Raw genomic sequence first — 23,146 nt, 5'->3', positions numbered from 1 at the left:
AGGCCCTTTTCAGGGTGGTCTATGGGCTGTCGTCAGCTCTGGTCATATAAATTCCACAAAGGTGGGTAAAATCTTTAAATTATCCACGTGAAATGACTAAATTCTAGCAATAAACTCTTAATAAATGAGCGCGGAAAGAGATTAAATTGAAAACAAAGTTTTATTTTTGTTCTCTGTTGTGTCTTCGAATTTGGCGAAACGAATTTTATTTGTCTCAAAATCTTCCTTCGTTGTGACTTGTGACCCTGAACGTGTTTACCATCTTTCCTGCCATAAAGTCGGCACAGGAATTCATCAAAGACCCATTTCTAAATTTCCACAACAATTATAAAAGAACCAGCATCCCTTGTCAGGGCTAAACATATTTACGACGCATGCAGAATTTTCTATTTTGGAACTTCCTGGGAAGAAAAGAAATGTAAATGTGGCCGATAGAAATTCGCCTTTTTATTGCACTGGCGGCAAAAAATCCACAAAAGAGAAAAGAGCATTTATTTTCTCAGGCACATGTGGTGGCCCTTTGGGGATGCAGGGAGTGCCTGGGTCCATTGTTGTCCTTTCACAATAGGCGCCAAAAGCAACAACCCTCGGCTCTAAAGAGAGAGATAATATGAATCGCCAATCTTTGTTACAAAATTTAAAAATCATTCTTAAATTTTATGATAAATGTTTAATTAATTTTTTTGCAAAAACAACGACAATAATTTAATTAGTCTATAATAATGTTTTGACTTGTGGGAAAGGTAATTAATAAAAGGCTCAAATTTAATTGGAAATAAAGAGGTTAAATTACCAAAATTAGTCTTCGTTAACCAATCAATTTAAACGGAAAGCGGTGAAAAAAAATTAAAATCTATTTTATACTACAATTTCTGATAGAATTCTATAAAATGACGAGTTAAAAGTCCATTTTTTTTTCGCTCAGATTTTGAATTTAAATGACACAATTTGGAAAGATCCATTGTTGACATAAAATATGGAGCGAATTAAAATAAAAGCAAATTATTACTGAAAATAGTTTAAAGTTAAAAGTCCTATCAAATAAAATCAAATTAAAAAATATAATTCTGTCAATTTGTAGTGACATTTTATGTATTTTATAATTAAAAAACTTAAAATACTGTAGCTTAAAAAAAGAAAAACATTAATGGCCTCAAGAATATTAATTTAATTAATAAAATAAATTACAAGTTTTCAATTTTCATTCACAACAAATTAATTTGATGCCGAGAACTTGAACTTTTTTTTTTCAAAATTGACAGAGACATAATCGAATAGAATTAACTTATTTGTGATATTTATTACTATGAGAATAAACAACTTTTCACTATTGGAGAAAATGTTTCTTCAAGCAAACTAGAATTAAATTGAGTGACATTTGACAATAATTCTGTTTCTTATGAAATTTTCGCCTCATTTCCCAAACAGAAAAATAAGGAAGCTCGTCAACTCTTGAAAATCTCTGACAGCGTGTCTTGAAGAAGTTGAGGACAAGGGTTTCTTCTTTTTTGAAAAATAAAATAATATTTCTCGGAAACTTCTTCTTCTTCGACCACCGCGTCTGCAAAACAAGCTGGTCTTGTCTTTTAATGCGCGCGACTGATTCTCATATTAGGGATGTTTACTCCTCGCCTGAATGCATTTTACCCTGTTCACGAGAGAATTATTTTTATTTGGCACCACCTGAAAAAAAGAAAGGTAGAAAATAATATAAATGCAGCAGAATCCTGGCGACGGTGGGATTAGAGGCGCGCCTTTTCACTAAAAGAAGGGAGAAAAATATCGAGCCAAGAAGTGGCATGGCAGGGGTGCAGATTTACAACCTCTTTCTGCTCTCGCGGGTCTTATTCAATTTCATGCTTGAAATTTTAGGAAGAAGAAAAAATCTTGTCGCCGCCTCTGGGAAAAATTTCCAGGGAGCAGAAGAAAAAAATGTCAGATGCTCATAATGTGAGGTAAATCGGCCTAAAATTGTGGTTGTTTACACAAAGCGTGACCAAATTTTATGACAGGCACAGAAAAATCACCACATTGACACTTTTGTAAATTAAGAGGCGTGAATGATTTTTTTTGACAGACATTTTTCATCATAATGATTACCAGTTATTTAAATAAAATAAACCAACTTTCGTAAAAGCATTATTAAAATAATTTTTATTTTTAATTGAAAACCCCTTTTTAGTTGTGATGATTTTTTGCAATTTTTTGTTTAATAGACAGAGAAAAACTAAATAAATTCGATTTTTTATTATTTTTTATTCATGTTGATCAAAAATTAAATTAAATGATGCTCAAATAAAGTGTCTGATAGAAATGAATAATGAAAAAAATTAAATTAAATTAATTAAAACTATTTTAATAATTCATTAATTTAAATATGAAGAAAAAAAATTCACTCCATCAACAATTTCAATAAGAAAAAAATAATTAAAAATTGGATAGAAAAATCATTGCGTTAGAAAAATAATAATAATAAAAAATTCCATTCTGCACTTGTGTGCAGGGGCGAGTAGATGAATAGATCTAAATCTAAAGATCTTTCACAGCGAAGAAAGAGATGTGCACGCAGTGTAAAAACGCACAAGTCCTGGTTGTGTATAATTGTAAAGAATTAAAAAAAAAAGACTTTCTTCATTAATTCATTTGCAAATGTTGGTTTAACATATGACGGAGGCTGTCAAAGTTTCTTTCTTAAATCAGCACTGCAGCAGATCTTTTTATTTTATCTTAATTTTTTAGCAACTCTTTACTCGATGTGATGTTCTATTCTCGAACAATTCAAAAGTTTCCCTACCGCTCATTATTGCGTTTTTAAATAAATTTTTGACACATACAAAATAATGATAATTAGTTTAACTGGTGTGATACTAAATTGCAATAATCTAGATCAAGCAAGAAAATAAAATTATTTAAATTTTCATCATGTTTTATATATAATTATTTAATGAAGTATTGTTTGTAGTAAAATATTATAAGCGTATCACAGTATATTTAAATTTATGAAAGTTTCACTGAAACAGCATGCATTAAGAAATATGAATTAAGACCATTTATTGCATTTTCTGAAATTTCCATTACATATCAACATTTTAAAATGAGTACAAATTACATCAATTAAATAAATATTCAGTTTTCAGTCGTTTCAAAAATATTACCCAGAGCAACTAACATTTGGTTTCAACCTGAAGTAGCCCACGAGGGTCCAATCGTCCTCATCACTCTCGAAGTCCTGAGCGCTGACTTCGACGATGCCTTTGTCAAAGAAAGGAGTCTTTGTGTCCAAGTTCTTTTCACAAGCACTGCTGGTTACAATGTTTTTCTTATCTCGCACAGGCCTCTCTTTCTTCAGTCCGCAGTAGCGTTCATGAGATTCTAGTCGTTTGGTGCTGGAGAGGATGGCGCCACATTTGAAGCAAAGTTTTGACTCTTCTTTCTTCTTGCTGACCTGCTTGCTGACCACCTTCTTGCTGCTTTTGGGTCTGCCTCTTTTGCGTTGCACCTTTTGGAAGCAGATGAGCTGGTCCGCCGCCGAAATCACAACCTTCGGCTCGAGCGTCAGTTTGCTGGCTGAGGGGATGACAGGCTTAAGTCCTAGAGTGTGGAGGAATCCACGCTTGTCGGACACATTCTGCGCTTCCCAGTCGGCACCTGATGGTCTACGAAGATTGGACACCCGCAACTTTGGTCGGGGACCGCGTTTCAGAGGCTTCTGGCCCCTCAGATCCATTCTGAAATCATTGGTAAAAAAAGTTATTAAAATTTTGTAACACAATTCAAAACATAAATTTCAACGTTTTCAATAGTAAAAAATTAGTAAATTTTATTTTTGACAAGTCTATCAGTTTTGATTTCATAACAGCAAGAGAAAAAAATAAATTAAAATTAAAAAAAAATAATTTTATTTATAAATATATAAACTGAAAAAAAATTTATGAAACAAAACTGACTGTACAATAATGAGCTTGGCGATCTTAATTGGGTAATTACTCTGATTAGCGGCGCCTTTCACGCTGATGCCGGATGACATAAGGATGATCTTCATTTATCAATTAAGATCACCTCAATCCCCTCTCCCAATCAATTAGCAACCAAAGTGTTGGTATTTGAATTTTGTTAGTTTTAAAGATATAAATTTTTTCAATATAAAAAGGGGTATTTTAATAATATCGATTTTCATTTTTTTCTTGCCTTAAAAAGATTAAAATAAAATTTAATCAAACACATTTTTTTTTTTATCTAAGTTTTGAGCAAAATTGAGTTCAGAACAGAAATCTTTGAAGGCAATAAAAGGACCACTTCTTGATGAGGTCACAACAGGTTAGATCAAAATTATTTCATACGTTAGCATTTCAAATCAATACAATCACTTCCAAATAAGGTTTGGACAATTTAATTAGATTATTATTGAAATTTGACATTATTTACGTTTCGCCAAAAACTTCTAGAAAAATTTTCACCACTTTGTCAAGCATAATTCCTAACAATTTTTTTCATTGTTGGTATGTAGAGGAAAAGCTTAACAAAAACAATCTAATGAAAGAAACGCAATTTTTTTTTACAAAAATCTTCCTTACTTGCATTTTTGAGATAAATTTGAATGATTATGGAATTTTGTGCAACAGGTTTGAAGAAATCAGAAGAAATAAACATTCAACATTTAATCTCTCACCTTTCATCCAACTGTTGAGCGACAATCGACTGCAATTAATTAATTAGGCTGGACCCGTGGACCCGCAGAGGCACTCCGGATGTTTCTTCGACGCTCAGAAAGATCAAAAACGAATTAAAAAGGCATCCACTCTTGTCTGGGTCTCGCACAACAATGTTGCGACTGCGACCTGCTGCTGCCACTCGAGTGACGAATGAGACGAGTCTATTCACGCAACAAAGTGGTGGTTTGGTTCACGCTCGAGGGCGGGCGCTCATCTGTGCGAATGACGCGGCTCGGGTGCGCGCGCGATGAGATGTTCGGAATTCCAACAGAAAAAATCTTGTCGACTTTCTTTCTACGCATTGGCTCAATTAGCTGCCATAATGGAATTTTCGAGCATAGATAAAAAATACCAAATAGCGTTGCTGGAGCGGCGCCCTTGAAACTGTACAGGATTTTCAATGCATGATTTTCTGCCTACATAAAAATAAATATGATCTTTGCCGGTCGCGTCAAAGCGTGTCTAACTGCCTGCGACGGGTTTAATTTACCGCGACACCAGATCAAGTTACCACACTGCAGGAAAAGTGATGGTTATTTTGTATGAAATGTAGAACAAAACTTTTAAGCGGTCTGTTTAATTAACAAGGCGAATTTATAATTAAAAATGTCAATAAATTTTATTGATTTTTTTTAATAATTTGAAAAGGAATTTATTAATCGCAGAAAAATTGACCTTAAATGTTAATTTATGAGCAAATCAAATAATTAAAATCGTTCATTGATAATTCTCAATTAAAATTGTCTTCTATAAAAAAAATCAAATTAATATTAGATAATTTTTTTTTATTTCGAAAATGGAAGTACATTTATAAATTTTTAGACAAATTTCCAAATTGCATTGAAACAAATTACACTTATAAATAATGGTAAAATTGCTCCAAATAAAAATAATTATTTTGAGAAAATGATTAGGAACATACAATTTTAACTTATTCACACTCTGCTCTTTGAAAAATAAAAGTTTTTTTTTCATTATCAGTGTCTCTAATAAACATTCTTTTCTACCATCTTGAAGCGACACATGTCAAGATGCTTGGCCAGCAGGGTGTTGCACGGCTGGACATATCGACACCTGGGACACTCGGACGGCGCCGTGTGCAGTGTCAGGGCGACCGCCGTCGGACAGATCTGCTTGCAATAGGGACAATTAGTGCCAGCAGGGACGATTTTCAGAGGAGGTTCTTCGACAGGTTCCTTCATCTGCTTCTGAATTTCTGTAGTTTTTTCGCACATATTGTGCTGGCAGAAAAGAGCAAAGCATTGACTTGATTCTCCACAAGTTTTGCACGTCCTCTCTCTGACGTGCTTCAAGTAGGTCCCAGCGGACAGAAGCTTTTTTTTGCAGAAGTCGCAGTCCAACTTGACTGGGGCCGAGGAGGCTTTTGTCTTTCTCGAGCAGTAACGCACGTGGTTCTTGAGAAAGGTCTCACATTTGAAGCCATTTCCGCACTTGGTGCATTTGGTTTGCGACTCATGTTGCAGAACTTCGGCCGCCGAGTGGTACTTTTTCCTGCAGACGCGGCACTGGACGGTCTCCTCGGCCAAGTGGGCCTCCAGCTGGGCTCGGCACTCGAACTTGAGGGGACACCGAGGGCACTTGACCTTGCGCCGGTGCGCGTCCAGGTGGATTTGGTGCGCGAACTTCCAGCCGCAGTGCTCGCACTTGACCGTGCCCGGACGCGCGTCCTCGTCGTCCGTGTCGCCGCTCGGGTGTCCGTCGGCAATGTGCTCCTCCAGGAAGCCCACGCAGCTCAGGTTCTTCTTGCATTTGTGGCACCTCTTCGGACCCACGTGCGCCTTCAGCTCCGTCATGTTCTTCAGGTCGGTCAGGCATACTGGACACTGAAGAAGTTGCTTCGACTGGAATTCCATTCTCCGAGCCGTAGCACAAGTCTGAAAAAATATTCAAATGTAAAATTAGTTTTTAATTGTTAATGAAATTCTTATGAAAATAATTAACTTTAAAAATTACTGGAATTGCAAAATATATTATTATTTCCATAATTTCAATTAATTAATCTGAATGATGCTTTTAAAATGAAATAAATTAATTAAAAATTACAGTTTCTTGTATTTTTATTAATCCCATTTATTTATTTTTATCGATTTTTGTAATAAAGATCAATTTTATTTGGTTTGATTTTTTGCTATAAATATTAATGATTATATCAAAAGCAAGTAAATAATGTTTGAGTTAAAATAATAATCTAGATTAATATTCTCTATTATAAAATTAATAACTACATAAATTTAATTTATGTAATTTTCAGTTATTCCCCAAAATTTAACTGTGCAATTATTGAAGACTGAAAAGAAAAATTGTATAATCATAAACAAATATGGGGACACGATAATATAAACTAGCGGAAACATAAATTATAATTATCAGTGGAAACTATGGTGGGTGTCAAAGCAAAAGCTTGATAAAGAGGAAGGAATGCAATGAGTGGGCTCCATTATTTATGCTATTTTTAGCTGGTTATGAGAAAAAAATTAGCCGGAAGGATAAATTATTTTCGTGCTTATTTCATTAAATTAATTTTCTCAGAGTACCATTATATTTTTTCTTTCTAAATAACAGTAATTGTGTTTTTAATTTTAATTACATCAATAAATTATTTTTTCTATTCTGAAAACTTATGCAGAACCGCGGAAGGAGAGTTAACTTGGATAATTTAGATACATAAGTATGTACTTCATTCATAAAATGAATCAAATTAGAGTTTAATATCTGATGAAAGGCGAGAAAATCGGGGCCAAAAACCTGCCAATTCTGAAAACACACCACGGACAGCTAAAATTCGCAGAAATTCTTTCTTGATATGGACGTCTGAAGTCTAAAGGTGGCCGGTTCGAGTTCCAAGACAATTTTATATTACAGTCGTACCAACTACGCAATATATGCAGAAGTCACCAAAATAACAACATCAATTCTTTTGCAGATGTAGGCTGGGCCGGGCTAGGCAACTTAACGAAAAGAAAATTGCTATGAAATTTAAAATTTTGCCATTACTAAATTCTATAGGATTGATTAATTTTTATAAATTTCTAATTTTCTGTAATCTACACCGGCAATCACTCAGATTTTGTGTTTTGCGGAATTCATTGCAATGTGAAATTTTGTTTGATTGATTGCGCAGGTGCAGGTGATTCTTTTGTTCCAGCTGTTTCCTTCCCGCCTAGTCCAAGTCCAACCTGCTTGAGCAGCCGAATCATTCAACTGTGTTTGTTCGTGCTTTTCTCTGTGTGTGAAACTGTGAAGTAATGCGAAATGAAGACTGTATAATTTTTTTCCTTGAAGGAAATGTTTGTGGACAGAAATCGTTCTTCAAGACCATTGGAAATCCAAAAGCAACGGCCGAAAAGTTGGTGGTTCTGGGCTGAAAACGTTCCAAAATCGACCCGAATGTTCCGTAAGGTAAAATTCGCATTACAAATTTTGGTTTTGATAGAGACGCTCTAATGCTTACTTAATTTTCGTTCCATTTAATTTCCTAAAAAGGAAAGCTAAATTTCTAGATGATAGGCCGACCTATCATATTAACCATTATTCGACTGAAAAATCCCTGAAAATTTTGGTCATTTTTCGTGCCGCTTTTGAATCTACTGAAAATCAAACTGGATTTGCATTTGAATTGCAAATTTGAAATATAATTTATGCAGCATAAAAATTACAATTAAACAGTAAGAAATTAGAATTATTTTCAAAACTAATTAAAATTAATAATAATCAGATTTATTTTTTTTTGTTTTAATTTACAGAATAATTATAGAATGTGTCAACTAATCCTATAACAAAATGGCTTAAATTTAAAAATTTTATTTAAAAACAAAAATGCAATTATTGAGAAATTTATTGGAGTCATAATTCCATTATAATTTACTTCTTTGTATTTGATGATGATGTGTTGATAAATAATCAAATCAAGATTATTTTCCGTCCACCTTCGGCACTTCTATTCATTATGTATTTTTACATATTTATCCAAGCGCAGGGTAACAAATTAAACTGAAAAATGTGCTTTCATTGTAGGCAAAAATATTAAAATTGTAAAAGTTTTCTTTCTCCCGCCGAATTATTTTCTTTCCGTTCATGAGAAACATTTAACAAAAACGATCTTGACTGTTTCCAGACACTAATGGGCAATAATTCAAGGCATTCCCCACATTTCCACAGGCAAGCCGAGTCTCATCTCGTAAATAATCCTGCATTCCCGACAGGTTTGAACGACTCTGGAGTCAGAAATGTGATCCAGATCGGATTTCGCCTTTTCTCTGCCCCACGCCACTTCACACCACATTCTTCCGTTTCTTCCATGAAAACCGGCGGCGCCACAGTCCATAGTGTAATAAATTATAAGTATGTACTCTAAGTACAATTATTATTGAAAATGACGTCACACCCGTCATGTCTACTATTCTGTCGCTTTACAAACAATACAAACTGCCGAACAGCAACAATAGCATCAAGTTTTCAAGTGAAAAATATTTTAACAGGCTTGGAATTTAATTAATTAAATCCTCTATATTTTTTTAAAATTACAAATCAATAAATCATCATTCAAAAATTAAATTTAAAAAGTCTTACTTACAATTAGAAACTTATTTAAAGTACAAATTACTGAATTCCATAAATTTGACTTTTTTCAGATTCGTTTTCGACCAACGCGATTTTCAAAATAAGGTAAGTGACTTGAACACCTTCTGGCCCTTCTTGTTATTTTCTATTTTTCTTACCCGGAATCGTTGGAAATCCGTCCCTCTCGTTGCTTTCGCGCGACCGACGCGCGTCGATAACCTCTCGCGACTGTTTACTTTCCTCAGACACTGCTTTATTTTGTCATTCTGTTTCTGCGCTAGGCACCGTGGGGGCGTCCCTGCGACTGCGGCCCTTATCACTTTTAATTTTTTATTAATATTCTGCCCACCACGCTCGCTAGAATCGTCTGACGGAAGTGGCGAAATGCTGAATTATCGCTTTTGATTGCCTCTTCATACCGCGGTGGAATAATTAGAAATAATTCACCTCGAAACGAAAAATAATATCATTGAAATCTGAACTTGGAAGAAAATTTCCGAAAAATTCACCGAACATGAAATTTCCGACATATGAATTTTATGTTTTGGCTCAAAATGAAAGCAAACGACAAACAAAAATGGTTTTTGCTGTGGAATAAAAACCAAAAGTTGTGAAAAACGTCTGCGATATTATTTGAGAAGATAAGAAAATCAACAGAAATTTAATTTTAATGATTCCGAGAAACAAAAATCTTGTTTCTTTATTATATTACAAATTCTGAATATGATTCACGAGTCAAATATTATTACATCTAGAGCTTTGAAAGTTATTCAGTATTTATTTTTAATTAACACTTTTATTCGAGAAATAATATAAAATTAAGTGAAGTAAAAACAAATTATTTACCCTAATTTTAAACCAATGGATTTCAATAAAAGTTAACTCTTTTATTAAAATTTAATCAATTTATTAAAAATTTGTCGCTGCATAAATTGTCATCATGCGGAAGGAGTTGGAAAAACAACTTAGAATAATTAATTAATTGCTAATTACTGCATTATTTATCCAACTAAATTAACAGGCCACGATTTATCTAATCAAATCCGAGAGCGCCGCCTGCAACATATAAATTTCAATTGATTTTTTTATTCGTTATACAATTTTTTTATTCATAATGCGGGCAGCTGATTGACTAAGGGTCACATGGCTCCATTCATCAAATATTTAACATCCCCTAAATATAATTTAGTTCAATCGTAATTTTGAATTCTCTTCATCTCCCCTTGTCATTGAAAATTATACGCACGTCTTCAATCTTTTCTGACCGCTGCGGCGATTCCGAATTCGTCTTGACCTATACTAATGATCTGGAACTAATTATCACCTGAAGGCGCCGGACCATTTCCAGCTGCTGAAGCCATTGGCCATTCTGTTCATTGTGATTTCAATGCTGGCTCTTGCCCACCTTTGAGAAGAAATTATTATTCTTTCTTTGTCGGCGAATGCAGCTGCCACTTAAGAAAACCAACTTCTTTCCACGGGTTAAATATCTGAATGGGACTTACAAAATTGACACATAGAAATTTGTCAACGAATTTTACAACCCGCCGATCAGGATTGATTCTAGGCGTTTTCATTTAAATCCGACTCTTTATTGATGAAGGTTCTTTTGCGTTTTTTAATTGTTTTATAGGGAAAGAAATAAATCTATAAAAAAAAATCGTCTGCGCTCTGTAATTCACACAATTTTGTTTTTATTCTTCCTTTGAAACAACTCAAAACAATCCATACAGGAAGAGCCAAATTTAAATTAAAACACATTAGAATGAAAATTGATCTATAAACAAGTCACATTAGATCGTACATTAATTTTCTCAAAAGTAATATAAAAATTGAATTATAAAAACCGGGTCTGAATAAATATAATAAACAAATTAAGCACCCGCTGCAGATAATCACCTAATTTAGAGTGCTAATTTTATTTCCTTAAACAAAATATTTTCCATAGTAATAAAAAATTTAAAATTTTCTTTTATATATTTGATTGTTGATGGTGATGGGTTTAAATGGGTTAAATTGGTTTTACAAGCAACGTTTTAGAAAATAAAGAGAGAGGTGTTTTCCATTGTTTGATAATTATTTGAGCATTATTTTATTTTTATTACTTGAAAAAGTTAAGATAATTTTGCATCACTAAAGAGCTTGAAAATTAACTTCAGCTTAAGAAGCTAGGCCCGCCCCATTAATCTTTTGCCGTCAAAGAAACAAGAAACACGTGATGAAATTCTAAAGCGTGTTCGCAATTATTTTCAGCTGCACCCTTTTTAAAACCACATTTGTATAATTATGTATGAACATCCCAACACCCCAGTGAAAAGTTGTTCCTGTTGAACGAAGTTGCATGTTATGGACAAGCAATTTATTATAACTCTAAGGAGACTATTATGCGCAATTTAGTGCATCGGGCATGCTGCAATCGGGTGCGCGGTGAATTTCCCAAAATACATAATATGACACGCCAGTGTAATTTAAAATGCAATGCTGTGAGGGGCTGCCTCGCCAGGTTGCATACAAAAACAAAGGGGGAATGTTAACTTAACAGTGCATTTTTCTGCATTGTGCGTAATGGCCATGCGTGGCTTGTACCCTTGACGGGGCACGAGATTGCGTGCACTCAGACAATTTTGTATTAAAATTAGACGGAGCGAGGTAAAAATAAGAGTATAGCTTCGATTGGAGTTGACATTCCCTCAGTTTGTGGGCTTGTTAAAAAATTTGTTAGTTTTCACAAGTTCTACACTGAGGAGGAATATGTAAATTACAAAAATAACTTGTAAATATGTTAAACTTCTTTTTTCCCTGCTGTGTATTTCATTTGACAAAATTGTAAATGGGTGGGTCGCACGGGAGATATTACACATGTGATTACATTCCATACTGCAATAAAGCTGCAATAATAATAATAATAGCCCCAATTATTGATATTATTAACTGCTAAATTATTAAAATTATATACACATCCCCTTTCACCTTTGGCCGTGAAATCAGACTCTGAACAAAAAATTTCCTTTTTTGCATTTAATGTTTTGATAGCCAAAAAGCATTGGAGCGTGAAATTTATTGTTCAAAAATTATTAAAATTTTCAATTTAAAATGCGCTTGAATTATGGATGATTATTTCACTTTTACATGCGACCTTACTAAATTTTAAAATAGTAAGTAACAACTAATGCGAGTTGTGCCTTATTTATCTGTTTTTTAATTTTGATATTTACAAATTTAATGCAAATGAAAAAAAATTTAATTATTACATAAATATTATCATGCGTTTTGACATTACAAAAACCGAAGAAATAAACACAAATAATTAAGGTTCTTGCCAGAGGAATAAAATTTCATTGAAAATTTTCCTTCTCCATCAGGAAATTGTTCAAATAACATTCAATTTTACTTTGTCCAAAGATAATTTATTGCTTTAAAATCACGTAATTTGCAAATATTGATTAGTCTAAAGAGAACCTCAAATGGAGTTTCATATAAACTTTGGTTATTTCTGTGGCTTTCGGCCAAAGAAGATTTCGGCAATGAGGATTACAAGAGCTAATTTGTTCTCTTATCAAGATGAAGAAGCAGGGGAAAAAAATGTCTGCATATTTTGCGTCAAAAAATTTATCAGTTTTGAGGTTGACTGCAAGCTTGGAAATTTTACTTTAATTGTAAGATTTTGCTAAAATTTCAATTCATCAACCAGCAGCGAGCCTAAACTTAAATTGAATTTCCAATTTCTGGTGCCGCAAACTGATTGTGAGAAGAAAATATCTGATCTGATAGTATTTCTTTAGGTGTTAAGAGATTATTTTTTTTTACAATTAATTTGGGTAGAATTTCTTCTTTTATGGCAGTGGAGAGTCCTGAGGGGAAGGGGTGGCAACGCAGTTGGATGCTGGATGCACATTTTGGTCAGTTGTGTTGGAAGAAGATTGTTGCTGCTCCTTGCAAGTTTGATCGCATAATTTTGAAAGCTGAAATTTAATTATATTATTTGAAGATTGTTTAAAATGAAAATTAGTGATCGATTTTAAATTTAAACACAATTTCTATCAAGAAAACGCTGAAAATGTTTTAACTTGTCAAATAAACTTCAAAAAAGCATATTTTATAAATTAATTGGAAACTTAAAAAAATTACGAGCTTGAAATTTTACTGACCTTTTCGAGTTTCTGCAATCTCATCCAAGCTTGGAGTTTCTTGCCATTTCTTTTTCTGTGCGATTTCTTCACAGCAGAAGGCCAGCGCTTTGACTTTTTCGACTCTCTTTTAGGCATGTCTTACTCCTTCAGATTCCTCTCTAAAACTGACCTCCGAAATTTTGCCCCTCCGAAAATTTTGGTTTGTAGAAAGAAAAAAATGAGCCGCAGGCCAATTGTCAAAACATCCTTTCTATTCAAACTTTTACCTGGAACTTTTTTCGATTTGCTCATCCAGGCAAAAAGGCAATTTCTATATTTGGAAATTTGAGCCTGCGACAAGAATAGAAATCCGTGGCGACAGCAGGATTATTGGGGAGTGAGGGAGGCTCTTTGTGTTGGTCAAATTGTACACAAGGCAGTCGCTCTGTCAAGAGGAAAGAAGAGCTTCAGCTTTGTAGCCAGCGCGTTGAAGCAGAAAAGGCACAAAAACATTTATTTCGTGTTCATGATTTTTATTTATTTCTTTAAAAAACCGCTTATTTTATATTTTTTGCTGTTTTTTGCTAATAAGGCTACATTTGAATTTTTATATCAAATTTAAGTATTTTCAGAAAATGAAAAATGCACATCAAATTTTTATTATTGCTGTTTAATTGTCCAAATTGTTACATACATACATTTTATCGCATTTTATACATTCAAATTGTTGATATTTTTGGTCTACAATTTAAAAAACTTACATTTTCCTAGCAATTTTTAATAACAATAAAGCTACAATTAATTTTAATTCTCACGTCTTCAATTTTTTTGATCATTTGTTCCATTAAAATTATTTAGAAAAGGTAAAAACTAAAGTTTTTCTGAATTTTTTTTATGAAAGTCCCAATTTGTCCGTAAAACGACACATATTAAGGTGCGTTTCGAGCAGGGTGTCGCACGGCTGTGCAAAACCACACCTAGGACAGAACTTTTTGCGCGAGTGCATCTCCACATCTTCCTCTGTGCCGCTGAAAGTCGCGCAAAAAACGCACAACTTCTTCTTCTTCTGGCTTGAAATTTCCATTTTCATTTTGAAGCACGAGTGGGTCTTGTGCTCCTCCAGGCACGAACTTGTGAACGAGCAAATTTCACAAACCCTCTGTTTCGCGTGAATCTTGGTCAGTCCCTGACACTCGCTCTCTTTACCGCAAGCTTTGCACAAATCCGCCCGGACGTGGATTTTCCTCGACTTGAAAAAGTCGAGGCAGAAGCGGCACCGCCGCAGTTTGCAGATCTTGTCCAATTTGGCGCCGACCACCCTGAAGCGAGCGGCGCTGCAAGCCACGTGTTTCTTGGCGAAAAAGGAGCAGAGGAAAATCTCGCCGCACTCCTCGCACTGGCGCAGCTTTTGGTGATCGCGGACGCGACTTGTCCAATTGTGGCAAAAGTTGCATCTTTTGTTTTTAGGTTTCTCTTCTTGTTTTTTGTACAGTTCTAAACGGGCACGTTGCAAACGCAGCTCGCGGCGTGTATTCAGCATTATTTTTATACTTCGTTTAGACTCGAAGGGTTGAACAAAATTAACGGTCCGATTTGTCTCCTGAAAACAGATGGAATCCAAAAAAATCAATTTATATTTTAGAAAGTAAAAAAACTTCTCTTTTAAATTAAATTTTTATCTAATGTATTAATCGAAAGAGGATAAGTATTTTTGTATAATTTTCGGAGATGGTTGAAGTTTTATTTGCCCAGATTTGAAAAGATCAATTTGAAATGAAATTTTTTAATATAAAAATGTTTCGTCATGGCAGTATTGCGATTAATTGAAATTAAAACAATATTTTCACCGGTTTGTGGTAGAATAATTACTGTGGGTATTATTTTTCACACCACTTTGGATCGATTTTGCGAATTTAGATGAAATTTGTCTGATTTTTTTTCCTTTCATTAATTTTTTTGGTAAGAAATAATTAGCTTCAATCAAATTTTTTTCTTAATTGCTTTTTTTTTTGACAAATTTTAAAAACAAAATTTCAGTTACTATGCTTAAAATTTTTTATTGATGCAAATTCCTAACAAATGTCACCTTATGATTATTTAATTTGATGATTTTATATGACTTCGAAGTAGCATTTTATTTCGTAAAAATATAGGACAATTTAAAAAATTGTAATGCGCATACCTCAATTTATTTAACGGATGTTTCTCTTCTATAATCCTTGCCCACGGGATGAAATTAGCATAATATTATGCTTCCTTCGAGCAGTTTCTTATGCCACGTCATGATGTTATGGAGCTCAGCGAGACGACTGTTTTCAGTAGGAAAAGAGCACATCAGCGACTAGGGTGGGGTGTTTCCACCAATCAGACTCAACAGGGGCACTTGACGTGGGAACAGAGAATTTAATGAGTAAAAAATGTGTTCGTTTGCAGGAAAATTTTATTTCTGTTAGCCTTAATTTTTATAAACGTGCCAACGAAACAAATTTAAAAATATTAAAAAAATTTATTTAATTGTAATTAATTAAATTTGTTTTGGATCTAAAAAAAATAGAAAAATCTTTGATTTGGATCATCTATGTAATATAAAACCCGACAAGCGGATTGGGTCTGGAAACGCAACCGGTTTCGTATTAGAGGCGAGCCGGTTGCCTACTTTGCAAAAATAGAAGTTTACAAGGCTTGCGTGTGAAAATTGTACTGGTTGTACGAGTGTACATACAATATTTTGGGAATTTTGAATGCAAAATATTAAAGCAATTTTTTTCCTGTTAACCAAGAAGTGAAATTATTAAGGAATTTATAAAAAAATCATTTATAAGAAAATTGGTTCAATTCTGTTATTATTATTGATTGATTATTTTAATTTGTAGTTATTAAATTATTATATTTACCATTTTTTTTTTTAATTTCAATTTTGATAAATCTCAGTGTGGGGCCATAAGCTTTTTGAAAGACTCTGTTGTTAGCCGAGAGCGACTGCGTTGATGCTGAACGCGCACTGTTGAGTGCTGACTGCTTCATTAATTTCAGTCCAACTTGTTGTTTAATTTTGCTGAAATTGTACTCCTCATCACGCGTCCTCTTGCGTCTGCGCTCAAGATTTAAGTTGCACTGACTTCCTGTGCAAAAATTTCGACTCGCTTTACTTTCATGCTACTCTGCATTTTCTCGTGATTGTTATATGATCTTGTGTTAAGGTTAATTAATGAGAATTTTAAATTATGTTCAAAACTAGTTATTTGCTTTTGGTAACAAAAGTTTCATTTTGAAATCAAGAATATTGAGAAAAAAAAATGACAAAATGTACCAAATTAAAAATAAATCCAAAATAATATTAATAATAATTATTTTTTATTTAAATATTTCATTGTTGCAATAATTATTAAATTTTAAAATCTAAAAGGTAAAGGGCCAAGGAAGCTCAGTCTCTGTGGGAAAAAAACCGTTTTTTTCTTCTTCGGAATCTTTTTCACTCGAGAAACACATCAATATTGCACACAAAAATCTGGCCCGAGGTGTTTCTTTATGAAGGAGTAGGGAGTGCCGGAATAGGGCCGAAAAGAACAAGGCCGAAAATGGCTGAGCGGAACAGGGCCGAAAAGGAATAGGGCCGAAAAGGAACAAGGCCGAAATACCGGTGCAAACAAACTAGGAAGAACCGATTTTTTTTGGGAAATCACCGCGATTACCGTGTTATGTCAACCCGCCATCCCAATAAGAAATGGAACGCCTCGGGTCTCAGGACACAAATTTTTTATCATCGCCCTTATAAATCAAAGTAAGAAATATCTAAATTATTTAATATGTGGTAGGGAGGAAATTTTCAGTTTCCTGGTTTTATTTATGCTGGAAACAGCTGGAAACATATGCTGGAAACACGTGAACCAAAAACTGACCAGCAGACTTGAAAACTCAATATTAAGGAGAGCTTTTGCAAAAAATGACCCAATTAATTTTGCTCTACATTTTAACATTGGATTTTTTATGTCAGTTCCAAGGAGACATAGTTAAGACAAAATGAATTTGTTAGGAGAACCAAATTTTTGAAATTTAAATTTAGCATTGTTATGAGAATTTCCTAGAATTGATTTTTTTTTTTCAAAATAAGCTTTTTTTCAAATCAATAGGTCAGTGGACATAAAAAATTTACAATGATCTTATAGGAAAAGGTTGAGAAGTTTATACACATAAGTGATAAGTTTCCTGGACAAATAATTTCTTGAAAGATCTTTTCCGAGTTCCGATGCAGTATGGTTTTTTAAGCTGTGCAAGAGATCAACTTATCTTCATCTTGTTGTCCCCCAAATTTATGTGATTTTGTGATTATGTGTCTCGCCCAAAATGAAGATTTTTTGCGAAATCTTGTGTAAAATCAATTTTCATCTATTTTGCAATGCGAAACGGCCGCATGACGGATTTTGATATTGACGCGCAAAGGATTGAATGTTCGCTGAGCTGAACGCGCTCGCGGTTATCGGTTATTTTTCAGCTTTCGGCCTTGTTCCTTTTCGGCCCTATTCCTTTTCGGCCTTGTTCCGCTCAGCCGTTTTCGGCCTTGTTCTTTTCGGCCCTATTGCGGGACTCCAGGAATAGACGAGAGCTCTGATTGGTGGAGCGAACATTATGCAAATGAGGTATCCTTTTCCCGAAAAATACCCTCAAGGTATAAACCATTTCTGCGCGCAAAGCCGCGGGGGAGGAGATGACATTGTCGCTCATATTTTTTCGTCGGGAAATTTATCTGTCAAAAATGCAGTTTTGCGTTTGGCGTGAAATGCAAATCGTGATGCGAATTTAGATTAACATTTGCCTCAGGGGGTGCATCGATACGCGCAGTCTACGGGAATGGGATTTCCCCCCGCAAAAACACTCTCTGTGTCACATAAATTTCAGAGCTAAATAATGACTTTTCTAAATCTAAAATAATTTTCAATATTTTATCCTTTTAGTGAATAACGACTTTTATTTAACAATGACTTTAATATAAAATTTCATAAAAATAAAATAACAAAAAAAACTTTATTATTGATTTTTTTTTTAAATTACCAAACAATTATTGTGTTTTCTTATTATACTTCTTGCATTCAGATACATAGATATAATTATAATATTTTTTTTATTCGTTTTCTTTTTTGATGAAACAGGCCACAATTTTTGAGAGAAGAGCACTGTCTGTTTCGCCACCCGAAAGATAATCGCGAATATTCTTCTGGTTGACGCTTAGCTCCTGCTCATGTTGCTCTTTGTGCGAATTGAACTCCAATTCTTCGCTGAAAATTTTCTTGCAATCAGGACATTTAAATTTTCGCTCCAAGCTTTTAGGCTTTGGGCTCTCTGCTGTGTCGCCAAATCGACACAATTCCATATGGTTTGCGAGCAACGAGCTGCATGGCTGCGCAAACTCGCACCTTGGGCACTTGGACGGGCGCAAATGGACTGCAAAAGCCGCCTCAGAAACAAACATATCTCCGCAATATTTGCACTTGCGCCTGTAAAAAAATAGTGAAAAAACCCTGAATTAAAGAGCTGAAAATATTTAATTATGACACACAGATAAATTTAATTATTCACGCAGATTAGCTTAATTTGAAAATATACAAAAATTAACTATTTGAGAATAAAATTACTTTTGTGCTTTGTAAAAATATTAGATTTATATTTATATGTTTCAAGCATCTTATAATGATTTTAAATAAAAAAAATTAATTTTTTAATAATTATATATTTATCTCATGCTTTTTACAAATTATTGTGGGCAACAAATATATTTTCAAATTTCAATTCAGAATGATTGTTTTGTGAGCTTTGAGCTTTGACTATTTATCTCTCACTTATCGAGCTTTTAAAGAAAAATCATTCCATCCTGCATTTATTATTAAAAAAAAAATATCAGAGAAATAAGTGAACTGTGGATACCTTCATACTTTATATTAATGAAATTGCTTGAATTTTTCAAGTAAAATCTTCCACGAGTATGAATGCTGGAAATTAAATTTTTTCCAATATTTTATTTTAAGGAAATTATCAAATTTATCAAATAAATTACGCTTTTTACTTTTACGCTTTAAAATTTTAATTCAATTGTTCTTACCCTAAGTAGCTGTACATTTTCGAGGGCATTTTAGGCTCGGACATCTTTTCGACACAACCTCTTCCTTCCAACTGCCTGCAATTCCTCCCGAATCTGCCTGTTGATCACCGCGACAGGTAGATTTGGCAGGAATTGCAAGCATTTCATCTGCAATTTCGGCTATGCTGTATGGTGATTTCTGCGTTTTCCATCAGAAATTCCAGGCGAATGCCGCAGCCTTCCTCATCCTTCAAATTCCTATAAACCCTTCCCTTATTTCTATATTAATAAATCACACTCCCATTGAAACGCACTATTGTCTGTCTCCTTATAATAGTATTTTCACTTTTTTCAAGTATGCAGATCATTTTCCTTTTTAATGAAAAAAATATGATGTGTCTTTCATTTTGAGATGTTATTTATTAAAACCATATTTCTTTTACTAAATGTCCTTTCATTTTTGAAAATATCATCTCAATATACCAACCAGAACCATGAATTTGCCTTAATTAACTAGATTTAAAAAAAAATCCAAGTTATTGTTCTGTTGCTATAATAACTCGTACCCCTGTTGACAAAAAGTTATATAATATTAGCATTTTCTTGAAGGTATGAAAGTTTATAACGCAAATAATAAAAAAATATTAGAGATATATTAACCAAGAAGTGACACTTATGGAAATTTATACATAAAAATTGGATCTTTTTATTGATTGCATTTTAATTTTATTTATATATAAATTCTATATATTTACCTTTTTTTTAATTTCAAAATAAATCCAATTGTGATTAATCGGTGTGGGGCTTGAAGCTTTTTGATAGACTCTGTCGTTAGTCGTTGAATGCAAATCGTGATGTGATTTTAGATTAACATTTGCCTCAGGGGGTGCATCGACGTATATTTACCGGGATTGCATTCCCCCCTCAAAAACTCTCTTCGTGTCTTATGACGTTAATTTGAAATATCAGAGCTAAATATTGAATTTTTTTTTAATAAAAAACACTTTAATCTTTTCTATGTTTAATGACTTTTTATTTTAAAATGACTTACAAATTTCATACAAGTTAAAAAATTCTTGATATTATTGATTTTTTTTTTCAAAATTATTATGTTTTCATTGTACTTGTAGCATCAGATACATTGAAATAAAGAAATTTTTTTTTTTAATCTTTTTCCACTTTGACCAAACTGGCAACAATATCGGAGAAAAGAGCAGCGTCTGTTTCGCCACCCGAAAGATAATTGCGAATTCGCTGCTGGATGACGATTTCCTCCTGCGCGTGTTGTTCCTTGTGCGAATCAAACTCGGATCCTTCGCTGAATATTTTCTTGCAATCAGGGCACTTCAAATTTCTCTCCAAGCTTTTAGGCTTTGGGCTCTCCGCTGTGAGGACAAATCGACACAATTCCAGATGGTTGGCGAGCAGAGAGCTGCACGGCTGCTCAAATCCGCACCTCGGGCACTTGAACGGGCGCGAATGATCCGCGAGAGCCGCCTCAGAAACTTGCTTCTCACCGCAAAATATGCATTTGGGCCTGTTAAAAAATTAATAAAAAACTCAAAATTAAAGAATGGAAACCTTAAAATAATGCGAAATATCACAAATAAGCTAAATCCTTTAATTTCAAAAATTAAAGTGTATAATAATTGAAAAAAATGATCAAAAGTTTAAAAAAAAATTTTATATAGTATTTATCTCATGTAAAATTTTAATCTCATTTTTATTTATAAATTATTATGGGCACCAAATTTAATATATTTTAAAATATCACTTCAGAATGATTGTTTTTTGGAAAATTGAGCTGCTAAAAAATTAATTAATAATAAATATTGTCTAAAGATAATCAGCTTTTTATCACTAAATAAAAAATAAATCCGTTGAGCTTTGACCATTGATCACAAACTTATCGAGCTTCTTTTGAATATCATTTAATTAAACCTCAATTCCAATCTACAATTATTAATTAAAAAAAATCGCGGAAATAAATTAATTTTGTAGACCTGCAGACTTAATTTTATGAAATTGCTTGAATTTTTCTTAAGTGAAAAATGGAAATTACATTTTTTTCAAAGATTTTAATACAAGATTTTTTTTTAAATTATGAAATTTATACAAAATAAATTATGCCCTTATTTTTATGCTTTAAAATTTAATTAACTCTTTCTTACTCTAAGCCGTTGCAGTTTAGAAAGTGGTTGCAAAACTGATGATAGCAGTCGGTCTGGACAGAGCATTTGGTACAATTCCGCAGCTTCGTGTGTCTCTGCAGATTCTGGTTGCTCGAGAGTGGCTTTTCGCACTTGCTGCATCGATATTTGGCCACGCAGTTGGGGCTCAACTTCCGGTGCGCCGTCATTCCCGATTGGCACGAGAAGGTGCGATCGCAACCCGAGCACTTTTCGGTCTTCAGGTGATCCTCCAGCTTCAGAATATCGCGCAGTTTGAATTTCTTGCTGCAGAAAGTGCATCTTTGATGATTGAGAAAGCGATCGCCTAAAAAACAAAAACACTTTCAAATTTAGAGTCGTGTTTTGATGAAATAATTTAAATCTAAGTCTTATTTAAAACACTTAAAATTAAAAATTATTTATTTTATTACCTGAACTATTATTGCTGCTGCCCATTTTCAAAAGGTGCCTCCGAGTTGAATACAAAATTTAGAGTTTCTAACGAACTTTTATAAATGAAATAATTTTTTTATGCTTAATTATTGTGGGAAAAAATTTGAAAGTTATATATGAATGTAGGACTCGGTTTTTGACGTTTCGTCACCGCCCCTCCTGTAAATATTCGAGAGCATTTCAAGCTCGGACAACGTTCCGCTACCACCTCTTGATTTCAACTGGCGCTAGTAGGGGTGGATGTACTTAATGCCACCCCACGCGATAAATCCTTCCCCTATTTCAATTATTTTATCTCACTCCCACGGAAAGCGTGTGCGCACTATTGTCCGTTTCCCTCACTATTTCCAAGTACGTAGATCAATTTCCACTTTGATTAACAAAAATAAATGACGGGTTTTTCGTAGAGATTTTAATTACTTTAGACAAATATCATGAAAAAGTAAAAGATGAAAAGTGGGAATATAATTTGAAAAAAAAAAAAATTAAACCGAAAGCACTGGTATGAATATTAAAAAAAAAAAATGAAGAGTAAAATTGTTGATAAATATCGAAAAAACAGTAAGAATTTTCAAATTAAATGTATGCAAAAGAGTTTACAAAAATACCCACAAATTTAAAAAAATGTGTTTATATTTAATTAAAATTAGAAAAAAAATATGTATTTTGAATCAAAATGACAAATCTACTAGGTCAGAATTAATTTTTATCTCATTAAAAAAAATGATAAACATCAAGAAACTCTTATGATCAATCAGCAAAGTTCCATTAGAAAAATCGGTCAGTTAACGAATATTATATTTTTACAATTCAGCGTGAGATGAATAGAGAAAAAAAACTTTTCTTGCTTTATTGAACGAGAGTCAATATTTTTTATTCTGTCGCGAAAAATTGCTACTGGCATTGATGGATGTTATTGTTGATTTTAAAGCGTGTGGGGATTTGTATCTTTTATGTCCGCTGAAAAGAGCAGCGTTGTTATCTATACAAATAGCTTATAGGGGAGGAAGTGGTCACTTTGACACGTTCTGAAATCCATCCCCCCGA

At 33.5% G+C, this 23,146-nt stretch overlaps 5 protein-coding genes across 5 annotated transcripts in view; 1 reads left to right on the top strand and 4 right to left on the bottom strand.

The window, feature by feature from the left end:
• Window positions 1-3,026: 3,026 nt before the first annotated feature.
• Window positions 3,027-4,886, bottom strand: LOC132204393 (uncharacterized). The gene is made up of 2 exons (XM_059632881.1): window positions 4,670-4,886; window positions 3,027-3,728 (listed from the first exon to the last, which is right to left on the bottom strand). Exon 2 carries the CDS (start codon window positions 3,725-3,727, stop codon window positions 3,152-3,154), a length of 576 nt encoding a protein of 191 aa, XP_059488864.1. The 5' UTR covers window position 3,728; window positions 4,670-4,886; the 3' UTR covers window positions 3,027-3,151.
• A 603-nt stretch (window positions 4,887-5,489) lies between these two features.
• Window positions 5,490-9,584, bottom strand: LOC132204155 (zinc finger protein 527-like). The gene is made up of 2 exons (XM_059632471.1): window positions 9,452-9,584; window positions 5,490-6,607 (listed from the first exon to the last, which is right to left on the bottom strand). The coding sequence occupies exon 2, from the start codon at window positions 6,584-6,586 to the stop codon at window positions 5,699-5,701; it is 888 nt and encodes a 295-aa protein (XP_059488454.1). The 5' UTR covers window positions 6,587-6,607; window positions 9,452-9,584; the 3' UTR covers window positions 5,490-5,698.
• The window catches only part of LOC132204156 (uncharacterized), a 61,347-nt gene continuing 46,130 nt past the window's right edge, over window positions 7,930-23,146 (top strand). Inside the window, exons 1-3 of the mRNA XM_059632472.1 lie at window positions 7,930-8,132; window positions 8,848-9,074; window positions 9,365-9,398. Coding sequence (XP_059488455.1) covers window positions 8,019-8,132; window positions 8,848-9,074; window positions 9,365-9,398 — 375 coding nt within the window. The 5' untranslated portion in view covers window positions 7,930-8,018. The remainder of the gene's footprint in view (window positions 8,133-8,847; window positions 9,075-9,364; window positions 9,399-23,146) is intronic.
• Window positions 14,077-16,537, bottom strand: LOC132204158 (zinc finger protein 77-like). The gene is made up of 3 exons (XM_059632473.1): window positions 16,297-16,537; window positions 15,585-15,784; window positions 14,077-15,002 (listed from the first exon to the last, which is right to left on the bottom strand). Exon 3 carries the CDS (start codon window positions 14,940-14,942, stop codon window positions 14,295-14,297), a length of 648 nt encoding a protein of 215 aa, XP_059488456.1. The 5' UTR covers window positions 14,943-15,002; window positions 15,585-15,784; window positions 16,297-16,537; the 3' UTR covers window positions 14,077-14,294.
• On the bottom strand, window positions 20,640-22,102 carry LOC132204633 (zinc finger protein 845-like). The gene is made up of 3 exons (XM_059633254.1): window positions 22,078-22,102; window positions 21,647-21,971; window positions 20,640-21,012 (listed from the first exon to the last, which is right to left on the bottom strand). The coding sequence occupies exons 1-3, from the start codon at window positions 22,100-22,102 to the stop codon at window positions 20,640-20,642; spliced, it is 723 nt and encodes a 240-aa protein (XP_059489237.1).

Source organism: Neocloeon triangulifer, unplaced genomic scaffold, assembly GCF_031216515.1.
Source record: "Neocloeon triangulifer isolate White Clay Creek 2 clone unplaced genomic scaffold, ASM3121651v1 ptg000022l, whole genome shotgun sequence".
Taxonomy (NCBI): domain Eukaryota; kingdom Metazoa; phylum Arthropoda; class Insecta; order Ephemeroptera; family Baetidae; genus Neocloeon; species Neocloeon triangulifer.
Note: the sequence above shows the minus strand (reverse complement) of the source record. Positions and strands in the feature narration are given on the sequence as shown.